General features: G+C 41.3%; 1 protein-coding gene across 3 annotated transcripts in view; it reads left to right on the forward strand.

The window, feature by feature from the left end:
* Positions 1 to 718: 718 nt before the first annotated feature.
* The window catches only part of SYNE3 (spectrin repeat containing nuclear envelope family member 3), a 95,192-nt gene continuing 71,117 nt past the window's right edge, over positions 719 to 24,793 (forward strand). For 2 of the 3 annotated variants that reach the window (XM_081945532.1, XM_081945530.1), the window contains exons 1-2: positions 719 to 2,818; positions 21,380 to 21,537. In XM_081945532.1, coding sequence (XP_081801658.1) covers positions 21,394 to 21,537 — 144 coding nt within the window. In that variant the 5' untranslated portion in view covers positions 719 to 2,818; positions 21,380 to 21,393. The remainder of the gene's footprint in view (positions 2,819 to 21,379; positions 21,538 to 24,793) is intronic. The other variant, XM_081945531.1, reaches the window with a different exon arrangement.

A 24,793-nucleotide genomic window follows, 5' to 3' on the forward strand; every position in this document is an offset into this window, starting at 1 on the left:
AGTGTTTGCTGCATGAAAAAACCAAGGTACAGTCCTATAGTACAGGGGTCTTCACCCTTGGCAACTTTAAGACTTGTGGACTTCAAGTCTTCAGCAAAGCTGGCTGAGGAATTCTGGGAATTGAAGTTCACAAGTCTTAAAGTTGCCAAGGTTGGAGACCCTTGCTATAGTATGTATACCAGTGCATTTCAGCCAGATAGTATTTTGATTCAGAGATGGGAATCCAAAATACCTTCAGAAAAAGATACTTTGGTACATCTGCAAATGTTAACAACTCTTAAACCAAATGTATCCTTTTCAGGAATTATACTGCAGCTGTAGAGGGCGGTTATGCAATCCGAGGAACAAATGCAGCTGTTTTAAGTGGCTCTCAGCAGATGCCAGCTAGACAAAAGACCCCATATGCTCTGAAACACTTTTAAATTCAGACCACCATTCTTTTATACTTTGCAGACATAAATGGGATTGCAGCCTATTCTATAAATTTACCCTAATTTTCTTCCCTTTCAATTGCTATGTGCTGCCTTAGGAACGGACTGAACTTTAAGGTTGTTGAGAATTGTGAACACACTCTTAAATAGCCTTAGCACATAAGGGAAGTTATCCAGAACTGCAGAGAACATTTATTGCTCACTACTGAGTCCTGCACAATAAACGTGAACTTTTTTCAAAAATGATTTTATTACTTGACAAACAATAAAAAAGAAACTATACACAAAATTATAAAAGAAAACAAAGTAAAACTCAGAAAAAAGAAACAACAGGGCACATGAATTCATGCTCATAACTGGTGGTCATATCTCATTGTAATTTCCATAGCTAAACTATATTAATTTCATTTCTCTGTTAATGATATCAATATTGCAAAGCATTGAGTAGTTGGGGCCACATGTTTAACCTTCAACCAATGCCAAAGAAGTATTTTTGCTAAAAGCAGAGCACAAAGAATCTATTTTCTTTCAGCAGATGACAATGTCCATGTGACAGAGATATCACTCAAAAAGATATGAATCTCTGAAAATATTACATCAGTTAATTATATATATAAACACAGATGTTATGGCAACAAAAGATCTAAGCCCATTGAATTTGCCCTTTGAGTTGATTTCTTTTTTTTTGTTTTCTTTTTAATGTATATATTTTTAATTATTTTTATTTATGTTTTATTATTTTTTATTTATATGTTTATCCCAAGCATGCTGAAACTCAGTTACTGATGATTGACCAACTATCTCTGCTGGAAGTTGGTTCCAACCTTCTACTATTCTTTCCACAAATATAAATAAATCTGGAATTTTAATAGCACCAATTAGCTGGGTCACATAGTGCTACTTATACCGTAGTTTACTATAAAGTTTAATTTCTTTTGATGAAGCTGTATTAACAGTTTGTAAAAGTTTTTGACTTTCTCAGAAAGTTAAAAGTTTGGTCACTTTTTCTTAGATACAGCTTTTTGCTTTTATTATTTCCATGTGAAATGAATACACGAATAAATATTTCATAGCACCATTTTGGGAGGGAGAGTTGGCTTCCAGTCAGCTTTGACTCCTGGTGACTGGACAATTCCATGCAAATTTTCTTGGCAAGAGTTTGGATCCTGGGCCTTTTTCCAATGCTGAGAGAGAGAGGACTGACCCAAGGTCACCTATTTGGCTTTCACCGGACTAGTCTTCTGGTTTCTATCTTGGTACCTTAGTTATTACTAATTATTTACTACCGGTAGTAGTGTAGTAGTAGTTATTATTACGAACACTATGCAATACTAAGTAGCCTTTAAGTGGATTGCTGAAAGTATGGCAATTTTTGAATGTGTCTCAGGTTTCTTGCAAAGAATTTCCCTCTTACATGGCAACAGCACCAAACTGATCTCCCACACAGGCGTTTGGAGAGTCCAACTGGGTCTTGAGCCCCATGCTTTCCGCCACCATTCCGAGTGGCCGCCTCCCTTTCCATCATATAGCGTTCTTTATGCGGTCATCGCGGGCACGGACGCATTCTGCCCACTGACCGAAATAGCTTTTCCAACGGCGCGGGGGCGAGTCCTCCTCCCCTACAAACCTTTTCCCGGCTTGGCCAGGCCAAGTACCCAAACGCGCGAACGCCACCCCCAAAGCCGGCAAGCCCGCACCTCCTTCCCTTTGCTCCGGGAAACTTGAGCTGGCCCAGAGAGAGCGACGGCCCGCAACGGGAGTAGGAAACGACGTCGCGGCCACGGCAGGGACGGAGAGACCGCGGCCGCCAGGAAATGCTGGAAGGCGTCCGACACCCGCTCAGATGACAGTAAACAATTCTTTTAATTGGGGGAAAAGAGGCTGGGACTCATTTGCACCGCCGCGCCCTCTGAAAGGCTCCGTTCGGTCGCTAAACGGTTCCCCCCTTCGGTTACATAAGCGTGCCGCTTTTGGCAAGCGCGCTGTCTCTCGCCTGCCCAGGCCGGGGAGGGGGGGCAGCGAGCGAGGGGAGAAAACCCACCCGTCCGTCTCTTAGAATCGCAAGTAGCGGATCTCAGCCCGGGGCGCGCAAAGCGACGGCCGCGATCCTCCCCCCCCCCCCCCGGGTCCCGGCCCGCCCTTTCCACCCCCCCCCCCAATCCCCGAGATCATTTCTGCGCAGCGCTCTGCGGCGAAAAGATGAGTCAAGCGGCGCTTCGCCAACAGCAGCAGCAGCAGCAGGAAGAGGGCAAGAGACGGGGAAGGCCGAGAGGGAGGAGCCGCTGCCAGCGCCATTGATTCAAACGCGCCGCAGCTCCGGGTCCTGGAGCCCTCCAGCTGCAGGGCGGTCTTGGCGGAGGGGCTCGGTGGAGGCGCTGCTTGGGGAGGTGAGCGGAACTCCAGGCGGCAGAGGAGTGGGGCGGGGGGGGGGAGGTCGAGGAGGATGTGGGAGGGGGCCGGCGGGGCAGGGGGCTTGCATCAGTCCCGACTCGCCGGCTTGTCTGTCACTTTTGAATCATAATCTGAATAGAGCTGGAAGGGACTTTGGAGGTCTTCTAGTCCAGCCCCCCTGCTCAAGCAGGAGACCCTATACCATTTCAGACAAGCGGCTGTCCACTCTGTTCTTAAACGCCTCCAGTGATGGAGCACCAACGATTTCCGAAGGCAAAACTCTTCCACTGATTAATTGTCCTGCTGCGAACCTGCTAATCTCTCCCCAGCTGCGGTGAGTGATGGGCTGCTTTCGTTGGCGGAGAGAAAGCAAACTTTGCGTCCTCTCGCAGAGTCGGGGTCCCCTGCGAGGAGAGGCGTATCAGCCGTGGAAGCACGAGTCGGGTCAGGCGCGCGTGGCGCCGGACTGAAATTGTAAGGGACTCCGGGGTGGGTTGCGGGGCCAACTTCCCCCCTTCCCGACCTTTTACTTTTCAAACTGTCCATTTCCAGCGATGCCTCGCATTTCTGCTTGGTTATTCTGGAAAAGTTATTTTTATGCCAAAAGTTATTTTACGCATACACGCTGCCCTCGTTGTAGCTTCGTTGTCTGGCGGCTTTCGTTTCCCTCGCATTTCCTGCCATAATTATTCTTATCCTCCAAAACGCCTCGCGTGCGATGATGTCGCTAGGCTGTTTGTTTTTCTCTGAAATAAATACCAGGGTGTTTGAAGTGGCTCGGTGCTTTGGGAGAGGAAGAACCGGCCGCGTCGACTGTTAAGAACTTCCCCTTTCCAAGAGAATTGTTGTAGTAGAATAATTAAAATTCATTTAGGTGCTTGTTTTGACTGTGTTGTCGCAGAGTTAGACTGCAGAATTGGCAGGCGAGTTGGCCGGTGCTTGTTGAAAAGGCACGTGGAGGAAGATGGAGAGAACCAGATGTGTGGTTGCCCGCCAGGGTTGGCTTCACAAAATGGGTGTGCCTAAAAATAAGAAAAGAAGAAGAACTTGGCTTTTTTTTTAAGTGGGTGTGCCTCTAATAAGGGGAAACACCTGCGGGATAGGAGGGGGGCCGGTGCAAGACAGAAGGTGGGTTGTGCAACTGAGGACTTGTGCTATTTATATTGTAACTTTGCTGAATCAATTGAAAGAGGCCTAGTTGATACTGTATCTTTTACACTGAGTGTATAGCTAAGAGTTGGGCTGGCATTTTGGGAAAAAGACATTTCTGGTCAATCCTCTGAGAAGGTTTGCTTATGGGTGCTTCTCCTGAAATGTTGAAACATATCTATTCCAGCCTATAAAATGATCCCCCCCTCTCATTTAGGCAGGGAATTTCGCGAGCATCAGGAATTATAATCTTACTATAACTTTGCTTGTTTTTTTCTTAACAAATTTTTTATTTTATTTTTTCCTGGTAATAGCTACAGCATAGTGTGCTTCTGTCTTAATTAAAATCAGATTTATTAGAAGTGGACTTTGGAAGAATTCTTCTTGTGACCAAAGATGCAGAATAGATCACTCAATATAAACCAAAAAAAATGTTTGGCAACATTTTTTCCTCCCAATTCACTTGGAATGTATTGAGACTGTCATCAAGGAAAGTCCTTGGCATGTTCTGGACTGAACTTGGCATGTTCAGTCCTTGGCATGTTCTGGAACAGATGCTGTAAGTTGTAAACCTGACATCCTTTAAGTGTGTTTATATCTCCCAAACATCCTTCACTGGTGGAACCACTGACTGTAACAACTATGAGTGTAATTGAACACATTTGCAGTGCATACGTTGGAGAAAGACATTATCTAAGGCTGCTGTCTCTAACTCTTTGGGAGAGAGTCATGTATGGAGACCTTGGTGCTTTCTGAGTTTGTTTGTAGACCTTTAATTTAATGCACTGGTGATATTACCTAATTAGATATGAAATATCTGCAAGCAAACAAGGTTCAAAGAGCACCAATGATTCCACAGTTCAACCCTGAGTTACATATATTATTTGCTATTGGAGGGTCATATATACTTGCACACTTACGGCAGTTCACTGACTGGAAATTTAAAATCAATTAAAATTAGCAACATGATAGGTGCACACATGATAGGTGAACATATTTGTATTTGGCTGTTGCCTCCTGCATGGTTTGTATTACTAATATGTAGTGTGGTAGATTGGTAAACTAAAAAAATAATAATAAGCAAGTTCAAAACTCCCTTGATTATGGAGAATTATTGGGTAATTTGGGACCAGTTGGTTTTTCAATTTAACCCCATACATCTTTATGCACCATAAAGAAAAGATAGGTAATATATAAATACATAGGATGAGGTTTTCTGTTCTTTTTAAGACTAGCCTTCAATCAGGTCACTATCAAGATTGGCTCTAGATCAATTGTACTAAGAATTATACTTTTTACAGATGAAAAATACTGCGGGTTAGATATGAATTTTACTTATGCATGTGCTTATTTGCGAAGCCTAAAGGCCACTATAAACTGCTGACTCTGAGCAACAACTAAAGTGTTCATAATAATACAAGGCAACCGATTCTCCAAACCAGTTCCAAGAGACGATTGCAATCAACTAGTCTTCCTTACTTGATGGAAGAACCAGCTTTTCACCAGCTTCCTAAAAACAAAAAAGGAAGACACCAATCCTATTTTTCTGCCAGAAGGGCAAACACTGGAAAGGTGTCTTATGTGGTCCCCAAAGGTGACAGTCTCTAACTGGGGAGACATTAAGTTAGCCTACCCTGTTATATTTTATCAGACAGACGGATACTACATGGAAAAGATAATTTCATAACTGTGTTCTGAACATGAAGGGCTTTAAAGGTGACAACCAACACCTTGAATTCCACCCAAAAGCCAACTGGCAACCAGGGCAGTTCTCAGAGTAGAAATGTGACATGGGTGCTCAAAGGGCACCCATCATTTCCTGACCTGAGGCAGCTGTAGCTTTCTAATGGCCAAGCCCCAGTGTTCTGACCCAGTTCCCCAAACACAACAAACCCTCTAAAGTGAACTCAAAGATTATTAGGAGTGCCAGCAGCTCTGGCAAAAAGTTTCTCTCTCACTGCAGATTAACAAGCCCATCCAGCCGGAAGATGAATAGTTGTCTTCCACATCTATTCATCTCTGCCCCCTGCCTTTTATCCCCAGAGTTATGTTGGGGTGTCGCTAGCAGCAGTGGCTCTTCCTTCCCAAGGATCAGCCCACAGATTTCCACTGCTCTCCTTTCCTCTGCCTTCTATGCATCTGTGCATCAGGCATTGGACCCAGCTGTTCCTCCACTTCCTCATCAGCCACCTCCAGACCTGGAGGCTGTTGATATTCCATCTGAGGGCTAATGGATGGCCCAGGTTCTGCCTGTCTCTCTCCCTCTGTCAGCTCCATTCCCTCTTCCTCCGAGCTCTCAGGTTGCCTTGATGCTGACCCTGACTCCCACGCTGCCTCCTCCTCTGATTCAGCTGCTGGAGGGGTGGTGGCCAAGAGGCCACAACACCCAGAATTTGCAGGTGGTCCTGCATCTAAGTACTAATCTTGGGCAACCCTGTTTCGGAGATCATCCAAGATCAACTGTATGTTGGCCTGCTGAGGCATATATGTAATTAATAGTAACATAACAGAGAGCCAACTTGGTGTAGTTATGGCATCAGGCTAGAAATTTATTCCTTTAAATGCCCTGGTGGCACAGTAGTTAGAATGCAGTATTGCAAGGAAACTCTGCCCACAGCCTGAAGTTCAATCCTGATGGGGCTTGAGAGTGACTCAGCCTTCTATCCTTCCAAGGTCAGTAAAATAAGGACCCAGATTGTTAGGAGCAATAGGCTGACTCTATCAATCTCTCAGGGAATGCTGTAAAAGCACTATGGAGCAGTATGTAAGTGCTGTTGCTGTTAAGGCACGACGCCAACTTAGGCAAGTCACTTTTTCTCTCAGCCCTAGGAAGGATGCAATGGCAAACCATTTCTGAAATCTTGCCAAGAAAACTGCAAGGACTTGTTCAAGCAGTTTCTCTGAGAATCTGACACGATTGAATAGAAGGAAAGGGGAAAAAAGTAATATGATGTGCTAATCCTTTCAGAAGCCAAAACAAAAACCCTGAAAAAGCAACAATAAGTTTCTGCAATTCATCAGAAATCAGAAACACTGGGCCGGCACTGTTCTGTCATTTGAGTTGCAACTTAAGAAGATAAACCTGTTCTGTGTTCCAGTAATCAAGGTGATAAAAGGGTTTCAAGATGACAGATTTATTAAAAAATTTTAACTATTTAGATCATTTTTTAGAAAGCAACTCCCATTGTACTCTGCAGCACTTATTTCCATTAGGCTGCATAAGATTGCAGCCTAATATTACTTTGCACTAGATAAAATTATTTAATGCCCAATTTTAATAATTTTAAACTTCTTAAGTTTAGTTCTTTGCTATTTTACATTGGTTTTACCATCCTCTCTATTCCCTGTTGACCTGACTGTTGAAAATATTATTGCAATGAGGTACATGAAGCATTTTTGGTACTTTGAAATGCAGTATTATAATCCATGTTAAGGAAAAGTGCAAGTACAGTGGAATTTACAACAGGCTTTAGAAGTTTACTGGAACATATACTTTGCTGGTTTGTCGTCTTTTATTAAGTGATTAATAAATATATCTCCAAGAGGAAAGAATATGCATATACCACATTAGTGAAACTTTCTGGCTTTCTCTTTATGTGTAGTGCATTTATTATTAATCCATCAGGACTCTGGACTGGTTTTGATTTGGTTCAGAGAGTTAACCTGCAAAAGAGTTTCTCTTTTGGGTATAATTAAAGCTGGGCACAAAAGGCTTTTCACATTGTTGACATGTGTTGTTGGCACAGTTTTTCAGGGAATCCTGCTTATGTGATTTCACTGACTGTTTTTGTTATTCTCTGTATGCAAGGGGCAAACATTTGTTATTTGCTGTCAGAAAGGCTGGGAACAAAATTATATTTGATTGCCTAAAGGAATAAAAGTGGGTGGAACAAACTGTTTGTCACTGGCAAACTCCAAACCATGTGTGCCAAACCTCCCTTGTTCTTTCTTTGCTTTTATGCCATGTGAAAACAAGCAACTTTTTTATGCTCATTAATTATGAGAACAGATGCCCTTCATTTTTCATGAACTTCTTGGTAACATGAATTTATTCATGTCATTAAAGAAAGGAGATATGTATAAACTGGGGGACCAAGACTACATTTTTTTTCCTGAAAAACTTTGGTTGTGGCCAAGAATTCTTTCAGATAGGCTCCAGGGTAATCTGCAGCGTTACAAAATGGAACAATTATTAAATAAGACAAAGCATCATATACATAGAATTAAGAATTAAGTAATTTAATTCTTATTGAACCAAATCAGATTTGATTTTGACCACTTTCTTGCTAGAGCCACACCCAAATTTTGTTTAATTCAAAACTAAGTAGTGTGTTGGATTCCAGGGCCATATTATGTGGCTGAACGTTGGCAGCATTATGAAGTAGGATTGCAATGGTTTGAAGGAAGTATTTTAGATCTTGTGCAAACAAAACACCCACCCCTTCCTCTCTATTAAAACAGCTAAAATAATGTTGCTTTTACTTTAAGAGTCAGATTGATAAATCGGGTTCTTAAAGCAGCTGCATCTTCTCCCCTCCACCCACCCAAGATCTAGAAAATAAAATTGTTTTCAGTCAAGGAGAATTGAAAGAAATGCAATGAAACACATCCTTCATTTCTATCTTTAAAGCTCTCGTTTGTCCTGGATGAGTTTCTTGCTCATTCCCAAGTGAGACTGATGCAAACATTTATAGGACAAAATTAGGATTTTTTCCCCCTAAATTAAATGCAGATCAGTGCAACACTGACAATTTGGCGGTCATCGTGCTGATTAGTCAACAAGTTTTTAATACAGGAAATAAGTCTTCAGGTTAATTGCTGGTGATAGGAACAGAAATCAAGAATATTAAGTTTGTTTGTTTGCTTATTTATTTATCTATCCTATTTCTAAACTGCCTCAGAGGTGTCTAAGAGGTAGCAATCTCCCTAAGGTTTGCTGCTCAGAATCATGTATTTGTGATGGGCAGCTTACAAACTGAATGAATGAATGAATGAATGAAGAATGAGCGAATGAGTTGATCTTTGTCTAGTAGTGCATTTGTAGTAGAGGGGTCGGAACTACATTGAGTTACTTATTAATGGTTGTAAATATTTTTATAGGCGGCTCCACCCAAAGCAGGGTGAATATATTGTACTTCAGTAAACTGTGCTGGGATTAATATATAAAAAAGAGCAATATATATTTTTAGTGATGATGAATCAAAATATTAAAAAGTCATGAGCTGTTAGAGCTTCTTTAGAATCTTAATCTCTGCAGGATTATTAAAGTTGTAGAAAGTATGAAAAAAGGTTAGATATTAGAGACCCCAAAAAAGCACTGTTTAGTACTGTACTTGGAAAACAGGATGTATTTATTAGGAGACTAAATTCTATCAAGAACAGCAGAAGTTAAGGAATACAAAATGGCCTATTATTAGGCTGTTAAACGACAGCCTAATCAGGGAACCCTCAAGGAGAAAAAAACACCCCCACTGAAAGGACAAGCTATTGCATATAAATAGTTAACAAATCCCATTTTCTTCTAACACTAAAGATGTTACCTAGCCAGGTAATGAAATGTCTGCAAGAAAACAACCAAACTTGCACCAAGGACTCCACTGTGGTAAATCTTGAACTGGAGTCAAATAAGACGACGTGATGGCTGAACAATTAACTGTTTATTAACTAAGCAACTCAACGATAACATACAACAGATTACCTCAGGACCCCGTCTGACAGCTATTTATACCGTAGCTGTCAAACGGGCATCCAATCAGATAGCGGCTTTTCTCCCGCTGGCAGGCGCGCTGCAACCAATAGCAAAGACTTCCGCAGTCCTAAACAAACACTGGTCGTAAGTCCGAGGACATAACACATTGGCTTATCATTTTTTAAAAAAATAAATTCACTTTACACATGAAGTATATATAAAAGTACATATGTTCTAAATCTCTAAATAAAATAGACATATTTTCTGTTAGTAAGACCAAAAAAAATTACAAAGAAATACGGGAGATTTTCAACATGGTAAATGCATTCTTTACTACTTGTCAAAAATTAGCCACATTAGAAATATTCCAAAGAGATTCTGGGACAAGAATTCAACTCCACTCTTCAACACTGGATAAGGCAATTCTTCTCTTTCTAAGTAGGTCTTTGACTATCCAGTACCTTCCAGAAATGTTGGAATACAATTACCATCATGTTACGTTGAATAGAACTGACAAGAATTGCAATCTTAGGACTTCTGGAAGGCTATAGATTGGAGAAGTGTGACAGATCAGCCTACGTAATTTAATTTAATTTAGATACGTTTAAAAAAAAATTGTAGGTACAACACTACAAGACCTTGAGTTTCATCCAAACAACAGGCTGTGCTTTGAGAAATGAGCTTTAAAGATAAATTTAATCTCTTCATTATTTGTTGAAACCCATATTGAGACCAAAAAATTAAACTGCATTTTCCAAGGAAGCCATCAGCCTGCATAAAAAGGAAGGTAGTGACTCATAGGAAAATGAGCTATTCTCTCATCAATAGCCTAGCCCCATTTTATGATGGACATAAAACTACCTTCCTTTAATTTTCTGGCTTATTTTATAGAAAGAGAAAGTGTTTTTTTCGTTAGTGAACTTTGCAGTACCATAATGATGTTTATACCTATCGCAAATATGGTCTTTGATCCCTTAGCTCCGCCCACATTCTGCAGAACTTAATGTTTTAATTGCTTTTCATAGAGAAGATAGTGTTTTCTACAGTACATGCAAACTTTGATCCTGTTTTTCCCTCCCAAGTAAATGACACAGCTTTGATGAAGTACAGATGAATTGGGATTAAGGAGTTTGTTCTTTCCAAACTAGGGTGAAATAAGGGCAGTCCTCCCATATTTCCTAAGCGCTATGGGTAGATGTATGTATCTGAGCATCTGGCATTTGAAATTTTCTTTCTCTAAATGGAGGGTTTGAGTTCTCTTGGAACGGAATTAAAGCAAGTTGTTTGTGCTTGGATCACCTGGGGGTGAGGGCTTGTTAGGACTTCATGCAACCCAAAAAATAGTTCTTTACTGATGAACCTTGAGGATGCTACTGTAGATAAAGGAGCGAGTTGTACAAGATCCTGCAATATTGTACAATATCTCGCAAAACAGGACATACAGTTAAGTAACAAGGCAAAGAATATGGAGTGGTTTGGAATTAAGAAGTAATAGGATATACATCAGTTTGTATGAGAACCTCTTTCATTCAGCATCCTAGCCTACCACAAGAGTTCAGTGATAACATTTTGTCTTCTCTCTTTATATTTCATGGAAGTTTCTTTTTAAAAAGGTTTAAGCTTAAAAATATGCATATCTGGTGTTTTTCTCAAAAAATAATAATAATAATTTAGGAAAGCATGTATTTGTGAGCAATTCAAACCAGTAATTCTCAACAGCTGCAGCAATGAAAGGTAACTCTACCTTCTCCATGGAGATTTAGAAGTCAACTGCAGATGTCCTCACACATGTATATTTGGATAAAATGGATCTGCAAGTCACTATATTCCATGTGATATGGAATGTGATAAGAAAAACAAAGTGGATATTTTTGGGAGCAATATGAGTTTGGTGCTAGAAACTTTTCCTAGATCTATATGCTGTTGCTGGGGCATAGAGAGAGTTAGTTCCGAAAAGGAAATGTGGCAGTCATGTGATCAAAATCACACCCATTTTTAACAGGTGTTGATGCCTGCCCATCTTTCTGAAATTATTGAGCATTTTGATAAATTTGTTCTCTTACAAGGATCTTCAAAACTTCAGAGGCTTCTTGTACGTGAGGAGCAAAAGAGCCAAGCACATCTTCAAGGACAGTGTCTTCTCTAGAGTAGGGAACCCTAGCTAAGAAATCCTGCTTTCTAACCCACGGGGAAGAATCTTAAGGAGGGCAGCCTCTCCCCCTCCTCATGATCTGAAATGCATAAATGGACCTTGAAGTCTGCTAAAGTAATATAATGCTATGTGGAAGTGACCTTGAGGAACAAGGGGAAGAGATGCTGCCTAGGAAACGATCAGACAAGAGAAGGGGGAGTTGGCTGCCAGATGAAGAAATTTAGATAGGCGGCATTCTAATTGATTGAGCAATTAAAAGTGGTGGTAGGAGATTTGTGCCTTCAGATTTTCGAGATTTTGTTAATGTTGCCTTACAATGAAGTAGAATTAGCTCATCTGGCTGAGTTTTCAGTCTAGTTTGCCTGGGAGAATTGACAAGCAGTGAACAGGTTTGTGAGGATTTTTTAAAAAAATAGATCAAAGTAACTGCAAGAAACACTTTTTCATAGACCTTGGGGAGAAGTTAAACCTGCTATTCTTATAAGACCTGCAATTTTGGAAGTATTTGAGGATATTTATTTGGAAAACCTTGAACATATGTGTAGATTTGATTTCATCTTTGTGTCTTGCGTGTGCACAATTACTGATCAAAACTGACTAAAGCTATTTTATTGTTTTTCTGTTTTAGTATCTTCAGTTTTTAACAGCATAAAAATTACGGATGCAAACAAAGTCAGACAAAGCAAGATATATATTGTATGCACTGATTCAATAATTTGGTTATCCCCATTAATCAGCTAAAGCTTAGTGTATGGTAATTTACTGATTAAATTAATTAAAAGCTACATCTTCTGTAGTATCATTCATTCTACCTACTGAATTAATGAATAAAGTTCAAAAAGGCAATTAGTAATATTTTAAAAATATACCAGTAGTCCCCATAACATTGAAGTAAACTGTTCCATGGAATTTTTAAAAAAGGATTCGTGACCTCTGGATGAATGGAACCAAATAAAGTCAGCATGGAAGAAATGGTGCTAGGTTAATGAAAGCAGATATTTATAATGTGATCTGCAAGTTTTTATTTGTTATAAGATTCTTTGTTATAGGTTGCCAAAAAATGCTGCAAAGCTTAAGAAGTGACCACTTAGTTTAATCAGCCCTTGGTTGATTTCTTGCACACATTTCATTACCCAACATGGTAACATCATCAGTGCTAGAAGGAATTATAGTTGTTCTTGGTTAGGCTTAGGGTTGTGAACTAGTGGACTATATTAAAAAGGAGAGGAAAATAATATGTGTCTTACAATTAATATCCATAAAAAGGAATTGGATAAAATTCATCACATTTAACTTGGCTATATTAATTACCTGAATTAACCTATTTGTACAGTATGTTCAATCAAAAACTAATCAAATGTGTCACTGTAAGAAAAACAATATCAGTGTGATTAGAAAACCAGCTAAGAATATTATGCAAATATATCTATTAGTTCTTTAAATAAATTGCAGAAATGTGTGGTGAGAACACAACCATAGCAGGACAACTAAACTTCATATGATCTCTTCTCTGACTTACTATTGAAGATTAGCATAATTGGACAGATGTGAAAATCAGCCTTATAGACAGTGACACATCTGAGTGAGAGTTGGGTCAGCTTTTACTTACATTAGGGTGACAAAATCTGTTTTGCAAAAATCCAGGTGACAATAGCAATGTTTAAATTTTCTGTGCCTACTTTCTTTGATCTAACAGTCATCCAGATTTTTGCAGTCACATGCCAATATCCCCATTTCTACCTAATGTGGGCTATCTGCATTAGATTTTCCAAATTATTAATTTCCTCTCCGAGGAAGAGTGGTTACTGTATCATCATCATCATCATCATCATCATCATCATCATCATCCTGGTTTGATATCAGTATAAGATTTTGTATTGGGGGCAATATAAGGCTGCAGGCTGCTGTTTCCTTTATGTCACACACACCCTATTCACAACTCCATGTGCTTTTCCATCCAACAACAACAGCTGAATCAGCATTTAGCTCTGCTCTGAGGACTCCCCTCAAGGATAGGTCCTATTTCCAGGATCAGAAGCAATAGGCTTCCAATAAATGCCACTTGCTCTACAACAAGTAAAGAAGGTCTTTACATATTTTGCATGTGGCTTAAGTTGGACTTCTGAAACTTAGCATGACTTGCTAAAATGAAGAATGAACATTCACCCATGAATACAAGTCTGATTTCAATGGCATTTAGGCAAGGCAAAATATAAACATATCACTTTTATTTATCCTATTTTAATACCAATATGACACGGTTTGTCAGACTTGATGGAACTGCCACTGTCTGTCATAGGCTTGCCCAGGAAATGCAAGGGGCTAAGTTTCGCTTTTGCTTCGCTTGGGCAAGTCTGCCGCTGGTTTAGCCAGGCTAAGCCAGGAACAAAGCCCAAGGTTTTGAGATTCTGGGCAAACGTCTTACAGTTTAAAAAGATGTGTGAGACTCCATCTAAAGGGGACTTTCAGAATGACATAAATGCTCATATTTGCAACAGAGATTTCTGGGTTTCTGTTCAGTTGCTTTTAAATGTAGTGACAACATAGGTGATTCTTCTGTTAGTGCTGGCTATTGCCTTCCAACTGTAAGCTACCTATGAGTGCCATGGCAAAAGACTTAGAATCATGAATCAACAATGGAATATAGAATAACAGAGTTGGAAGGGACCTTGGAGGTGTTCTAGCCCAACCCCCTGCTCAGGCAGGAAACCCTCTACCAGGGATGGTGAACCTTTTCAGCACCAAGTGCCCAAACTGGAACACGCATGCGCCGGAGTGCCAGAAACACGAAGACCAGGTGGCCAATGCGCATGTGTGTGCAGGCCAGCTGGTCTTTGTGTTTCTGGACATGCATGTGCACTGGCCAGATGGACTTCAGTTTCCAGCATTCCAGCATGTGTGAAGACCAGCTGGCTGGTGCACATGTGTGCGCTGGAACCCAGAAGAGCATCTGGCTCTGCATGCCACCTCTGGCACACATGCCATATGTTCGCCATCACGGCCCTATAGCATTTCAGACAAATGGTTGCCCGATATCTTGTTAAAAATTTCCAGTGTTGGAGCATTCACAACTTCTAGAGGCAAGTTGCTCCACTTATTAATTGTTCTAACTGTCAGGAAATGTCTAGGTTGCTTCTCTCCTTGATTAGTTTCCACCCATTGCTTCTTGTCCTGCTCTAGGCGCTTTGGAGAATAGCTTGACTCCCTCTTCTTTGTGGCAACCTGTGAGATATTGGAACAATGCTATCATGTCACCTCTGGTCCTTCTTTTCATTAAACTAGACATACCCAATTCCAGCAATCATTATTTATATATTTTAGCCCTAATCATCTTTGTTGCTCTTCTCTGAACTCTTTCCAGAGTCTCAACACCTTTTTTACATTGTGGCCACCAAAACTAGATCTGGTACTCCAAGTTTGGTCTTACCATGGCATGGGTTAATATAATCAGACTGCAGAAGGACAGAATGGGGAGTTGCCCTCTAAGCAGAACTGAATGTACCCACTAGATGGCAAAGGAGCTGCTTCTGGAATTGAGAACATATGTTTGTAATCCAACACACTCTGTACATATGCACAGACATAGTAAGAGTACTTTATGGAAAATAGAAGTGCAGGCAAAAGTGAGTCATAAGGAAATAGCCTATTTTACTTTGTTCCCAAATATACCGTAATATGCCTTAGCTCTAAATATATCTGCAATATGAAGGGTGTTGATTTTGTTTCTGAAGAAGCCACACAGAGATGAAGTTGTCAGTAGCTGCCTTATCTACTTGGTCAGGCAAGTTTTTGCACTACTGGTATTTGTTTTTGTCAGTGCTATTTTACAGCCTAACTCACTTGGGGCCCAAATTGCCATGAAAAGGCATGGAATGGCAGGATAGTCTAGAAGTATGTAGCTTTGGAACTATTGCAAAATAAAGTTCAGAACAATTTTGGTCAGAGAATCTTAATTAATGAACTTTGTCCCATAGCAAAATAGCAAGGATTGTTTTCTTTGAGCCAATTCTTAGTGCTTCCAACTTTAATATGATACTTTTGCATGTGAATTTCATTTGTCATGGCAAACATCCAGTTTAGAGGGCTGATGATTAATATCCATGTCTAAACACAGTTGAGCTTTACTCTAGGAATCTTTATTTCTAATCCAAATGAGGTTTACGGTAATTTAAGATTTGTAAAATAAGTACCTAAACAACACTATCTACGTTTAGGAAAATTAAATCATGGGATGGGCTGCAGGAAATGAGTGAAGAATGAACATAGCCATAGAATAATTAAATACAATATATAAGTTTTCTTGTAGGGATAAATGGGTAATTTTAAAGCAAATTGTAATACATCTCTCCAAGATTAATAGTTTGGATCATTCTTCTTTGGATTATATCCTTTAATTAAAAAACTGGGGGGGAAATCCTGGTATTTGGGGAAATTGTACACGTTTTTGCATGCTTCAGAAATATTCATTCTTCACAATAAACTACACTGTTCACAACTGTACTGCTGCCATCAGCATATCTTAAAATGCCGCTTATAAATTGAAAACTTCAACAACATTAGCAACATTTTCTCAGTGAGATTTAATTCCTCATCTTTATCTAACTCTCTACCTGAGCCCGGTCCTAATCCAGCTTTTACGACAAATGTGTCTAGATGGACCTTTAGAGTTTATCTAGAGAATTTACTTTGTAACTTTTAAGTAACCAAACAATATACTATTCTGCAACTTGATTTTTTAAATCAGAAATACATAAAAATCACTTGCAATTTTATTTGAAAATAATTTTAACCAAAACACTGATGAGAGCAATGTGAATGAAGAAACTGAAAAGTCACATATAGGATAAAATAATTGTAATCGGGATAATTAGAATTATAGCTTGCAGCATTCTGAATGTTCAACTATTTCCACTTTTTCCGTCCCTGTTCCTCACAACCTTCAAAGTTGAATATCGTATTACATTTTAAAATAGTATCACGAGATTAAGACCTAGACCCGTGATGGCGAAGCTACGGCACGCGTGTCAGAGGTGGCACACAGAGCCCTCTCCGCTGGCATGTGCACTGCCTCCCCAGGTGAGATCTCCGTGGCGTTTCTTTCGTGAGCTTCCCTGCAAACGACAAAACAGAAGCTCGCCAAAGAAAAAGATCTTACCTCTTGCCATGCTGCCGTTGTTGGTATGCCCTGCCTCCCGCCAGCCAACTGGTCTTCGGGTGTGCGCACATGCATGTCTGAGCATGTACACATCTGCACATGCACGCCAGTGGTGGGTTCCTACCGGTTTGGACCAGTTTGGCCAAATCGGTAGTGGTTTGGCGGCCTGAGTCACTGCAACCAGTAGCGACTCAGGCCTGCCACACCCCCAAACCGGTTCTCTGGGCAGCGCTGTAGGTGCCACCATCTTGGTTTTTTTGCTTCTGTGCATGTGCAGAACATTTTTATTGCATTGTGAGTGCGCGCACAGTGCCCCCACGAGCAAACCAGCAATAGTGCCTGCCGGAACCCACCCCTAATGCACACATTTGTGCATGACCGTGCATGTGGCGTTGCACCCCTTTCAGTTTGGGCATGCGCGCGCATGCAGTTTGGGTCCTCGGTGTCTAAAAGGTTCACCATCACCGACCTAGACAATTAGAAACATTTTAATAAAAGAAGCCCTACTTCTTTCAATGGTGCAGCGTTTCCCTCTCTCCAGACGAAGCCCATCACCTCTAGCCAGTTTACAATGATGGAAGCAAATCGAGGGTGGGGGAGGCTGAACACAGTACTTTAAATATGTACAAAATTTTCTTCCAAGAGTTTTACAATGGCTTACATTTTTTTTATTTAACTCCAAAAATGTCCTTAATTTACAACTCTTTAAAGCAGTTGCATCGTTCCCTGGGATTCCAAGGCACCTGCCAAAAGAGTCTTGAGAAAAATGATGATGCATTCAGACTCTTCTGTACTTTGAAGCACGTTTTCACAATGAAGTTTGAAGCCCTTCAAAGTCTACATGAACTGACAGCTTCCATCCATGTTGCTTTTGGGGGGGGGGAGGGCGTGTTGAAGAGTCTTCTTTCATGCAGACTAAATTAACTTTTTTCATCATTGTGAAGAAACACACCCAGTCCCTAACTGAACTCTGCCTTCTGTAAAGGAAGCTTCATCTTCCAATTTATTACATGCCCGAGGATATTTGTGCTGTGAGATTGTTAAACAAGAATGAGGAGTGGCAATAAAAACAAAATAATGACTTTCAAGCTTCAGGTGTAACTTAGTTATGATAACCTTGATTGAAATGACACAAGCACATTTTATCTCGGCATAAATCATTTGTAATCTCCTAAAACAATGTGCGCAATTATCCTGATTCTTCTTTCCTCTTGCTCTTCACCCACTTTTATGGAGTCCCAGAATAGTGTAACAATGATTTTTATGTAAGTGGCAGGTGAGAATCTCAGATTTCTCACCTGCCATAGATAGAAGGACTTTATACTAGCACAAAATCTTAATCTGTTATGGTAAACTTAGAGGATACGCCATGCAAGGAACTGTCAGGGTTTCAAGTAACACCCCCAATTAAAGGAGAGTCCGAGGCTTGAGGTTCTTCAAAGTTCCATTTATTAGAGATGTCATATTGGCACAATCTGGGAAAATCCGAATCTGAAAGCTTCTAGGTTTACCTCACCCAAATGAAAGTTCAAGTCCCTGCCCAGCACCCACATGTCCATCACATGGTCCAATCAGGCACCATCCCAACTGGAGATGCCTCCCTATCACACCACCCAGGTGCAGGGCAAGTTGTCCTTGACTCTCTGAGAAAGGAATGTTATTTTGATTATATCTACCCCACTCTATATAATTCCCCCTTCCCAATTTCCTACAGCATTAAATGTGGCTGGCCTGAAGCCCAATGCAAAAGATGGCTTCCGGGCCTGACAGGAACTAGGGAAGAACTGCATCTCTTGAACAAGAACCAATAGAACCAAGGAAGTTTAATTAGATACCGTAATGGTATGTGGGAATGACCTTGAGAGACAGCAGGCAGGGGAACAGTCAGATAAGAGGCAGCTTAGCCTGCAAAAGGAATGTGGACATGACAAACAACTCAGAAAGGATCCTCCCTAGTTTTTGTAAAAGTGTATTAGTATCACATAAACATGCATGCCATTCAGGTAAATCCATTCATATGGTGGACCCATTTTAAAATTAGTCACGTAGGTGTAGGGCAGTGATGGCTAAGCTTTTTGTCACCGCGTACTGAAAGTGTGTCTGTGCACACACACACACACCCATAAAGCAATGTGTGTGTGACCCCTTCCCTGATGCCCTGCCCCACCCGCGCATGTGCGTGCCCCCCTGCACCCCTCTCTGTGCATTCAGACATGACCCCCCCTGCATGTGCCCTTCCCCACACACATACACGTGTACCCCACCATGTGCAGCCCACACACATGCACACACGTCTCCTGCATGCACCCTGCACATGCACAGCAGAGACCCAAAAATCAGCCGGCTGGCAGGAGGTGCCCGCACATGCACGGTGGAGCTGAGCTGGGGCAGCGGCTCACGTGCTGACAGAGAGGGCTCTACGTGCCACCTGTGGCACGCGTGCCATAGGTTCACCCTCATGGGTATAAGGAAACGTAGATTTCAAACTTGAATTGTTTTTATTAGGCATGATATCAGAAAAACTTGATAAGAAAAATATATATTTAATATTACATGTCTTAGCAGCAGCAGGATTATTTTTGCACAATACTGGAAAAATGAAGATATACCGTGAGAGGAAGAAATAGTCAAGAAAATATTAAGATTGTGCAGAAATGGATAGATTGACATTGAAAATTAAACAGAAAGAGGACGTAGAATATTATCAAACATGGCATCTATTCTACCAATGGTTGGAAAAAAGGGGTGGAGATTAAGAATGTAATCTGTATTGTTAAGCAAATTAAATACCCAGACAACATGATGTTTATTAAGCACTAAGAAATGTATTTAATAGTAAATCATTTTTTAAAAAAGAACTAGTCCTATAAGTTACTGACAAAGAGTATATGCTTTCAGTCTGTGAAAGGAAGTTTGAAACACAGGTTCAGTTCTTCAAATTGTAGGCATGAGCTAATATAATTAGATTCTTTTTAATATGGTGAGCGAAAGTGGTGGTTGTAGTGCTAATGATAGTACCTACAATATATAGAAATTATATATTAGCAGGGTGAGGAAAGCTTGCTTTCTGACATGCTAATTTCACTGCTGATTTGGATGTGAAGGCAATTTGGCTATGACATCTGTCACCCCATTGATCACCAGGGTTGACTCAGTTGATCTGGCTGGCTACATGGGTGTCTTCTCCCTCCCTTACCATTCCTTGTGTGTCCTTCCCAAAGGTGCGTTCTTGGTGGAAGAGGATGACTGTATCAGCTAGAAGGGGTGCACTGATCTTGGGTCAAGGTATAAGATACAGGGGTGGGCTTCAAAAATTTCAGCAACGGGTTCTCTGCCCAGTTGCTGGGTGGGTGTGGCCATGATGGGCATGGCCTAGTCAGCCTCCTGCACCACAGCAGGAAGTGGGGCATTTTTGCCTTCCCCAGGCTCCGGAGGCTTTCCTCCAGTCTCTGGGAGGGCAAAAACTCTGTTCCCCAGGCTCCAGAGACCCTCCAGAGGCAGGAAACTGGCCCATTTTCCAACCTCCAAAACTTCTGGGAAGCCCATTTCCCCCCTCTATGAGCCTCCGCGCTGACGCTGCACTTACCTCGCATCCAAAATGGGCCGCGTGGAGACTCCTGGGAGGGAAGAGGCAGGGGGCGGGGCCAGCCAGGAGTGGGATTTAGAGGTTCTCCAAACCAGCCATTAGCTACGGGTTCACCCCTGATAAGATAGCTGCACTCCCCTACTAGAACTTACAAACAAGCTCATAGTTGATTTGTTGTAATGATTGGTTGGTTGATATTTAGAAGACATATTTGGTCATGCATTTGATCATGACCCAGTGGTGGGCTGCAGCCGGTACGCCCCTGTACGGGTGTACCGGAGCCAGCCCAGAGCATCGGATACCATTCCGGTACGGTGCTCCGGAGGGCCTGCCCGCCCGTGCTCCTTACCATATTTTAAAGCTGTCGGTGCTTCCACGCATGCGCATAGCACGTATAGCGCCTGTGCAATGCTCTGCTGAGCAGCTGGAGCATCGCGGAGGCTTGTGGAAGTGTTATTTCCAGCTACAACGCATGCATGTGCTGCGCACATATGCACGCGCACTGCGCACGTGCATGTGGGTGACGCAGGGGCCGTTCCAACCGTACCGGTTGGAACGGAATCCAGAACCCACCACTGTCATGACCCCATTTTGAAAATCAGATCTAAAGTTTGAAATCTGTGTCAATTTAACGGAGTTTAGTGGGACTTGTTTATTGATCAATGCTATTATACTTACATTATTCACACTTTGAGTAATGTAAGTGAGAGTGTCCCTGGCTTTGATATCTCCACCTGACATACCAAACTTGCTCTGAATTACAAAACATTTCACCCTATCTCTACTCCTGTTTCAAATGCTTTTATGTTCATCTCTCTCTGCCCAGCCTCTTCTAATGCAATGATCCAGCAGTCACAGAATGAATTTGACAGCAGTGTGGAGAAAGCAGAAGATTGGATGAAGACCATCCAGGAGAGGCTGAGGATCAATGACAATACTAAAGGGCCTCGCTCTGCCTTGGAGGCCAGACTCAGGGACACAGAGGTAAAAGGTCCATGTTCTCAGAAACAATATTTTTATAGCTGTGATTATTATATAAAGGCATATTCTGATATCTTGCTTCAGTTGCCCTCCTGGCTCAGATGCACAATGGAGATACCAAAACAATGACACTAAGAGGTATAGTGTGATACACGTGTGAAAAGAAACCAATGTCCTTCCCATGCAATTTTTTTCTTTAGTTTCTTCTATTCAAAAGTACAGGTAGTCCTTGACTTACGACCACAACTGAGCCCCAACTTTTTGTTGTTAAGCGAGACATTTGATAAATGAATGTTGCCCGTTTTACAACCTTTCTTGCCATACTTGTGAAGGGAATCTGGCTTCCCCATTGAATTTGCTTGTCAGATCGCAAAAAGTGATCACATGATCCCGGGACACTGCAACCGTCACAAATATGAGTCAGTTGCCAAGCATCCTGATTTTGATCACGTGACCATGGAGATGCTACAATGGTCGTAGGTGTGAAACATAATCATAAGTCATTTTTTTCCGTGCCATTGTGACTTTGAACGGTCACTAAATGAACGTTTGTAAGACAAGGACGATCTTATGCTATTTACGTCTCTGGAAATTCCATTTAGCTATCATAATTCATTGACAGGCATGAATCTTTTAGTCAGATAAATTGCCATTATAGCATTCACAAAGCCCCTGCTGTGAGAACTTCTAGTACAGCCCAGTACTATAAGGTCATGAGGATCAGGCTCTATACTTTTCTGTGATTAACTTAAAATGATTAAACATGTGATGCTAATTTTTATCTATTGCTATAATTAAATTATTCTGGTTAATGTTACCTGTTTTTTGCTGTTTCCTATTAAAAACAAATCTTTTTTTAAATTTTTTTAAATCTAAGCTGGATTTTTTATAGAGTTGCTTGTGAGATGAGCAGGTATATAAATATGATGAATAAATAAAATATTTCAAACTAGTCTCTCCCCATAATTGTCCTCCTTGACTTTAGTCTTAGAGGTAGTGAGGAAACGTCTTGACTAATAACATTATCATGAATATTGATAGGGGAGATACAAGAGAGGGGCAAATAATGTCATGCCTATACTTACAACATTGTGCAAATGTTATTGCTTATGTACCGTGTTTCCCTGAAAATATGACATGTCCTGAAAATAAGGCCATGCCATATTTTTCAGGTGGGCAAAAATATAAGCCCACCCCTGAAAATAAGCCCCTTGGACAACCCCCCCTCCAACCAGGCAGAGTACCACTCATCAACCTGACGGTATCCCGAAGGCGCCAAGCCGTGGGAGCCCGGGGGAGGGCAAAGGCGCTCGCGTTGCTTGGTGCCTTCCGCTAGGTTGTTGAGTGACGCTGTGTCCAGCTGGAGAGGGGGGTTGCATAAGTGCCTATTCCACCCCCAGCTCGCTTGCCTCCCAGCTTCACCATGCCCTGGCCCAGCTCTCCCTGCAGGGCCAGGGCACTACTGCCACCGCTGCCACCCTCCCAGCACGGCTGTCCGGCTTCCAAAGTCCAGAGATCGGCTGCCGGGTCCTCCTGACTGGATGCCCTTCCTGTCGCCAATGCAGTGCTTTGTTCAGCAGATATATTCTCATTGTGCCCAGAGAGAGAAATATCTGCCTCTACCTAGGATCAAACTCATAGTCTCCTGATTGTGAGGTGAGAACTCCACCTCTAGGCCACCAAATCACACGGCGTCATTACATAATTGTGCATTTATGACATGATGCCTTGACATAACAACTATTTCCAAAGCTGCTTCCTTCACTGCAATTTTGGACAAAAATTAAGCTCACAAGTTGTACTGCACTGTAGGCATTAATGAGTGTGAAATTTTTTCCACATGCATCAGGATTTGTGAATCAGAATGGAGAAACATGGTATATCTACAGAGCCATCAATTATACTTTGATATACTTTACGCAATCATAAATGATGCTTATTATGTGGAGTTGTGGAGTCAGGATATTTTAAATCCCTCAAATAATAGCCTTTCCTAAAATCATTCCCTCTGGTCATCTAGATGAGGATTTATGAGAGTAGAACTATATTCAGCACTCTTTTCAGAGATATAATTGAAAGAAGAAAAGTTTTAAAATGTATTGTATTTATTAATGGCCACTCGGTAAGTCAGTAGTATTTCTCCCAAATGTTGCTAACTACACTTTCCTAGTGTTTGTCATCTGTAATCATACCTATTTGAACTACTAGGAATTATGATCCATTAATAGGTGAAGAGCCACATGTTCCGCCTCACCTTTCAGCTAAAGGAGCTGTGCTCCCAGGACGTTGTGTAGGAAACAAGATGGCAGGCATGACTATGCAGTCAAGTCCTGTGTTGTGCGTGTGATATGTTTAAAAATGGACATGTTTTGATCACACGGTTGTGGCCACCATCCTTTTGAATTACCCCTCTGGATGTCTCCGGTGCGCTACACTCCAGAGCCATGGCAGAATAGTGGGTAAAACTGTTGTGCCTAAAGGCTGGGTGAGATATTATTTTTATTAATGGGACCTTAATTTAATCCACTGTTCTTCATTTTTTTGCACCCAAGTAGTTGAGTATAATGTCTCTTTGGTTATATAATCCCCCTTTCAAATAGCCCATAATATATAAATAAGAATAAGACATATTGGAGATAAATAGAATTTTGGCAAATGTCTGCTATATACTATACAATTCATTCTCCAAGTGGTGGATTATCCTGGGACTAATGTAGCATTCATCCATACACAAGAGGAAAGTGGGCATAAACTCGGGGAAACCTCATGCATGAATATCCATTGTACCTTGCAATTAGCAACAGAAAAGTGCAGGAAAGGGTATGGGGAAAGAATAAGAAAGTAAAAGTCAAAAACCTAAGGCAGGAAATAAGAAAAAGAAAACCCTACTAAAATTAGTTTACAGAAACACTATCTGTCAGACCTGGAAGCCAACTTTTTGGGACTTCAGGTGTGCCACATTTTCTACTGTGGGAAAATGGGAGGAGGATTATACAGAGTGTGGGTGATATAACGTCAAAATAACATCCTTTCTCAGAAAGTCAAGGCCAGCTTGCCCTGCAGCTGAGATGAGATGACTGGGAGGCATCTCCAGTTTTGGATGGTGCCTGATTGGACCAGGTGATGGACATGTGGGTGCTGGGCAACAACTTGAACTTTCTTTTGGGTGGGGAAAACCTGGAAACTTTCAGATTCAGGTTTTCCCAGATGTGCCAATATGACATCTCTAATAAAGTGGAACTTTGAGGGAATCTCAAGC

The sequence above is a fragment of the Natrix helvetica genome, assembly GCF_964273705.1.
Source record: "Natrix helvetica genome assembly, chromosome: 1".
Taxonomy (NCBI): Eukaryota; Metazoa; Chordata; class Lepidosauria; order Squamata; family Natricidae; genus Natrix; species Natrix helvetica.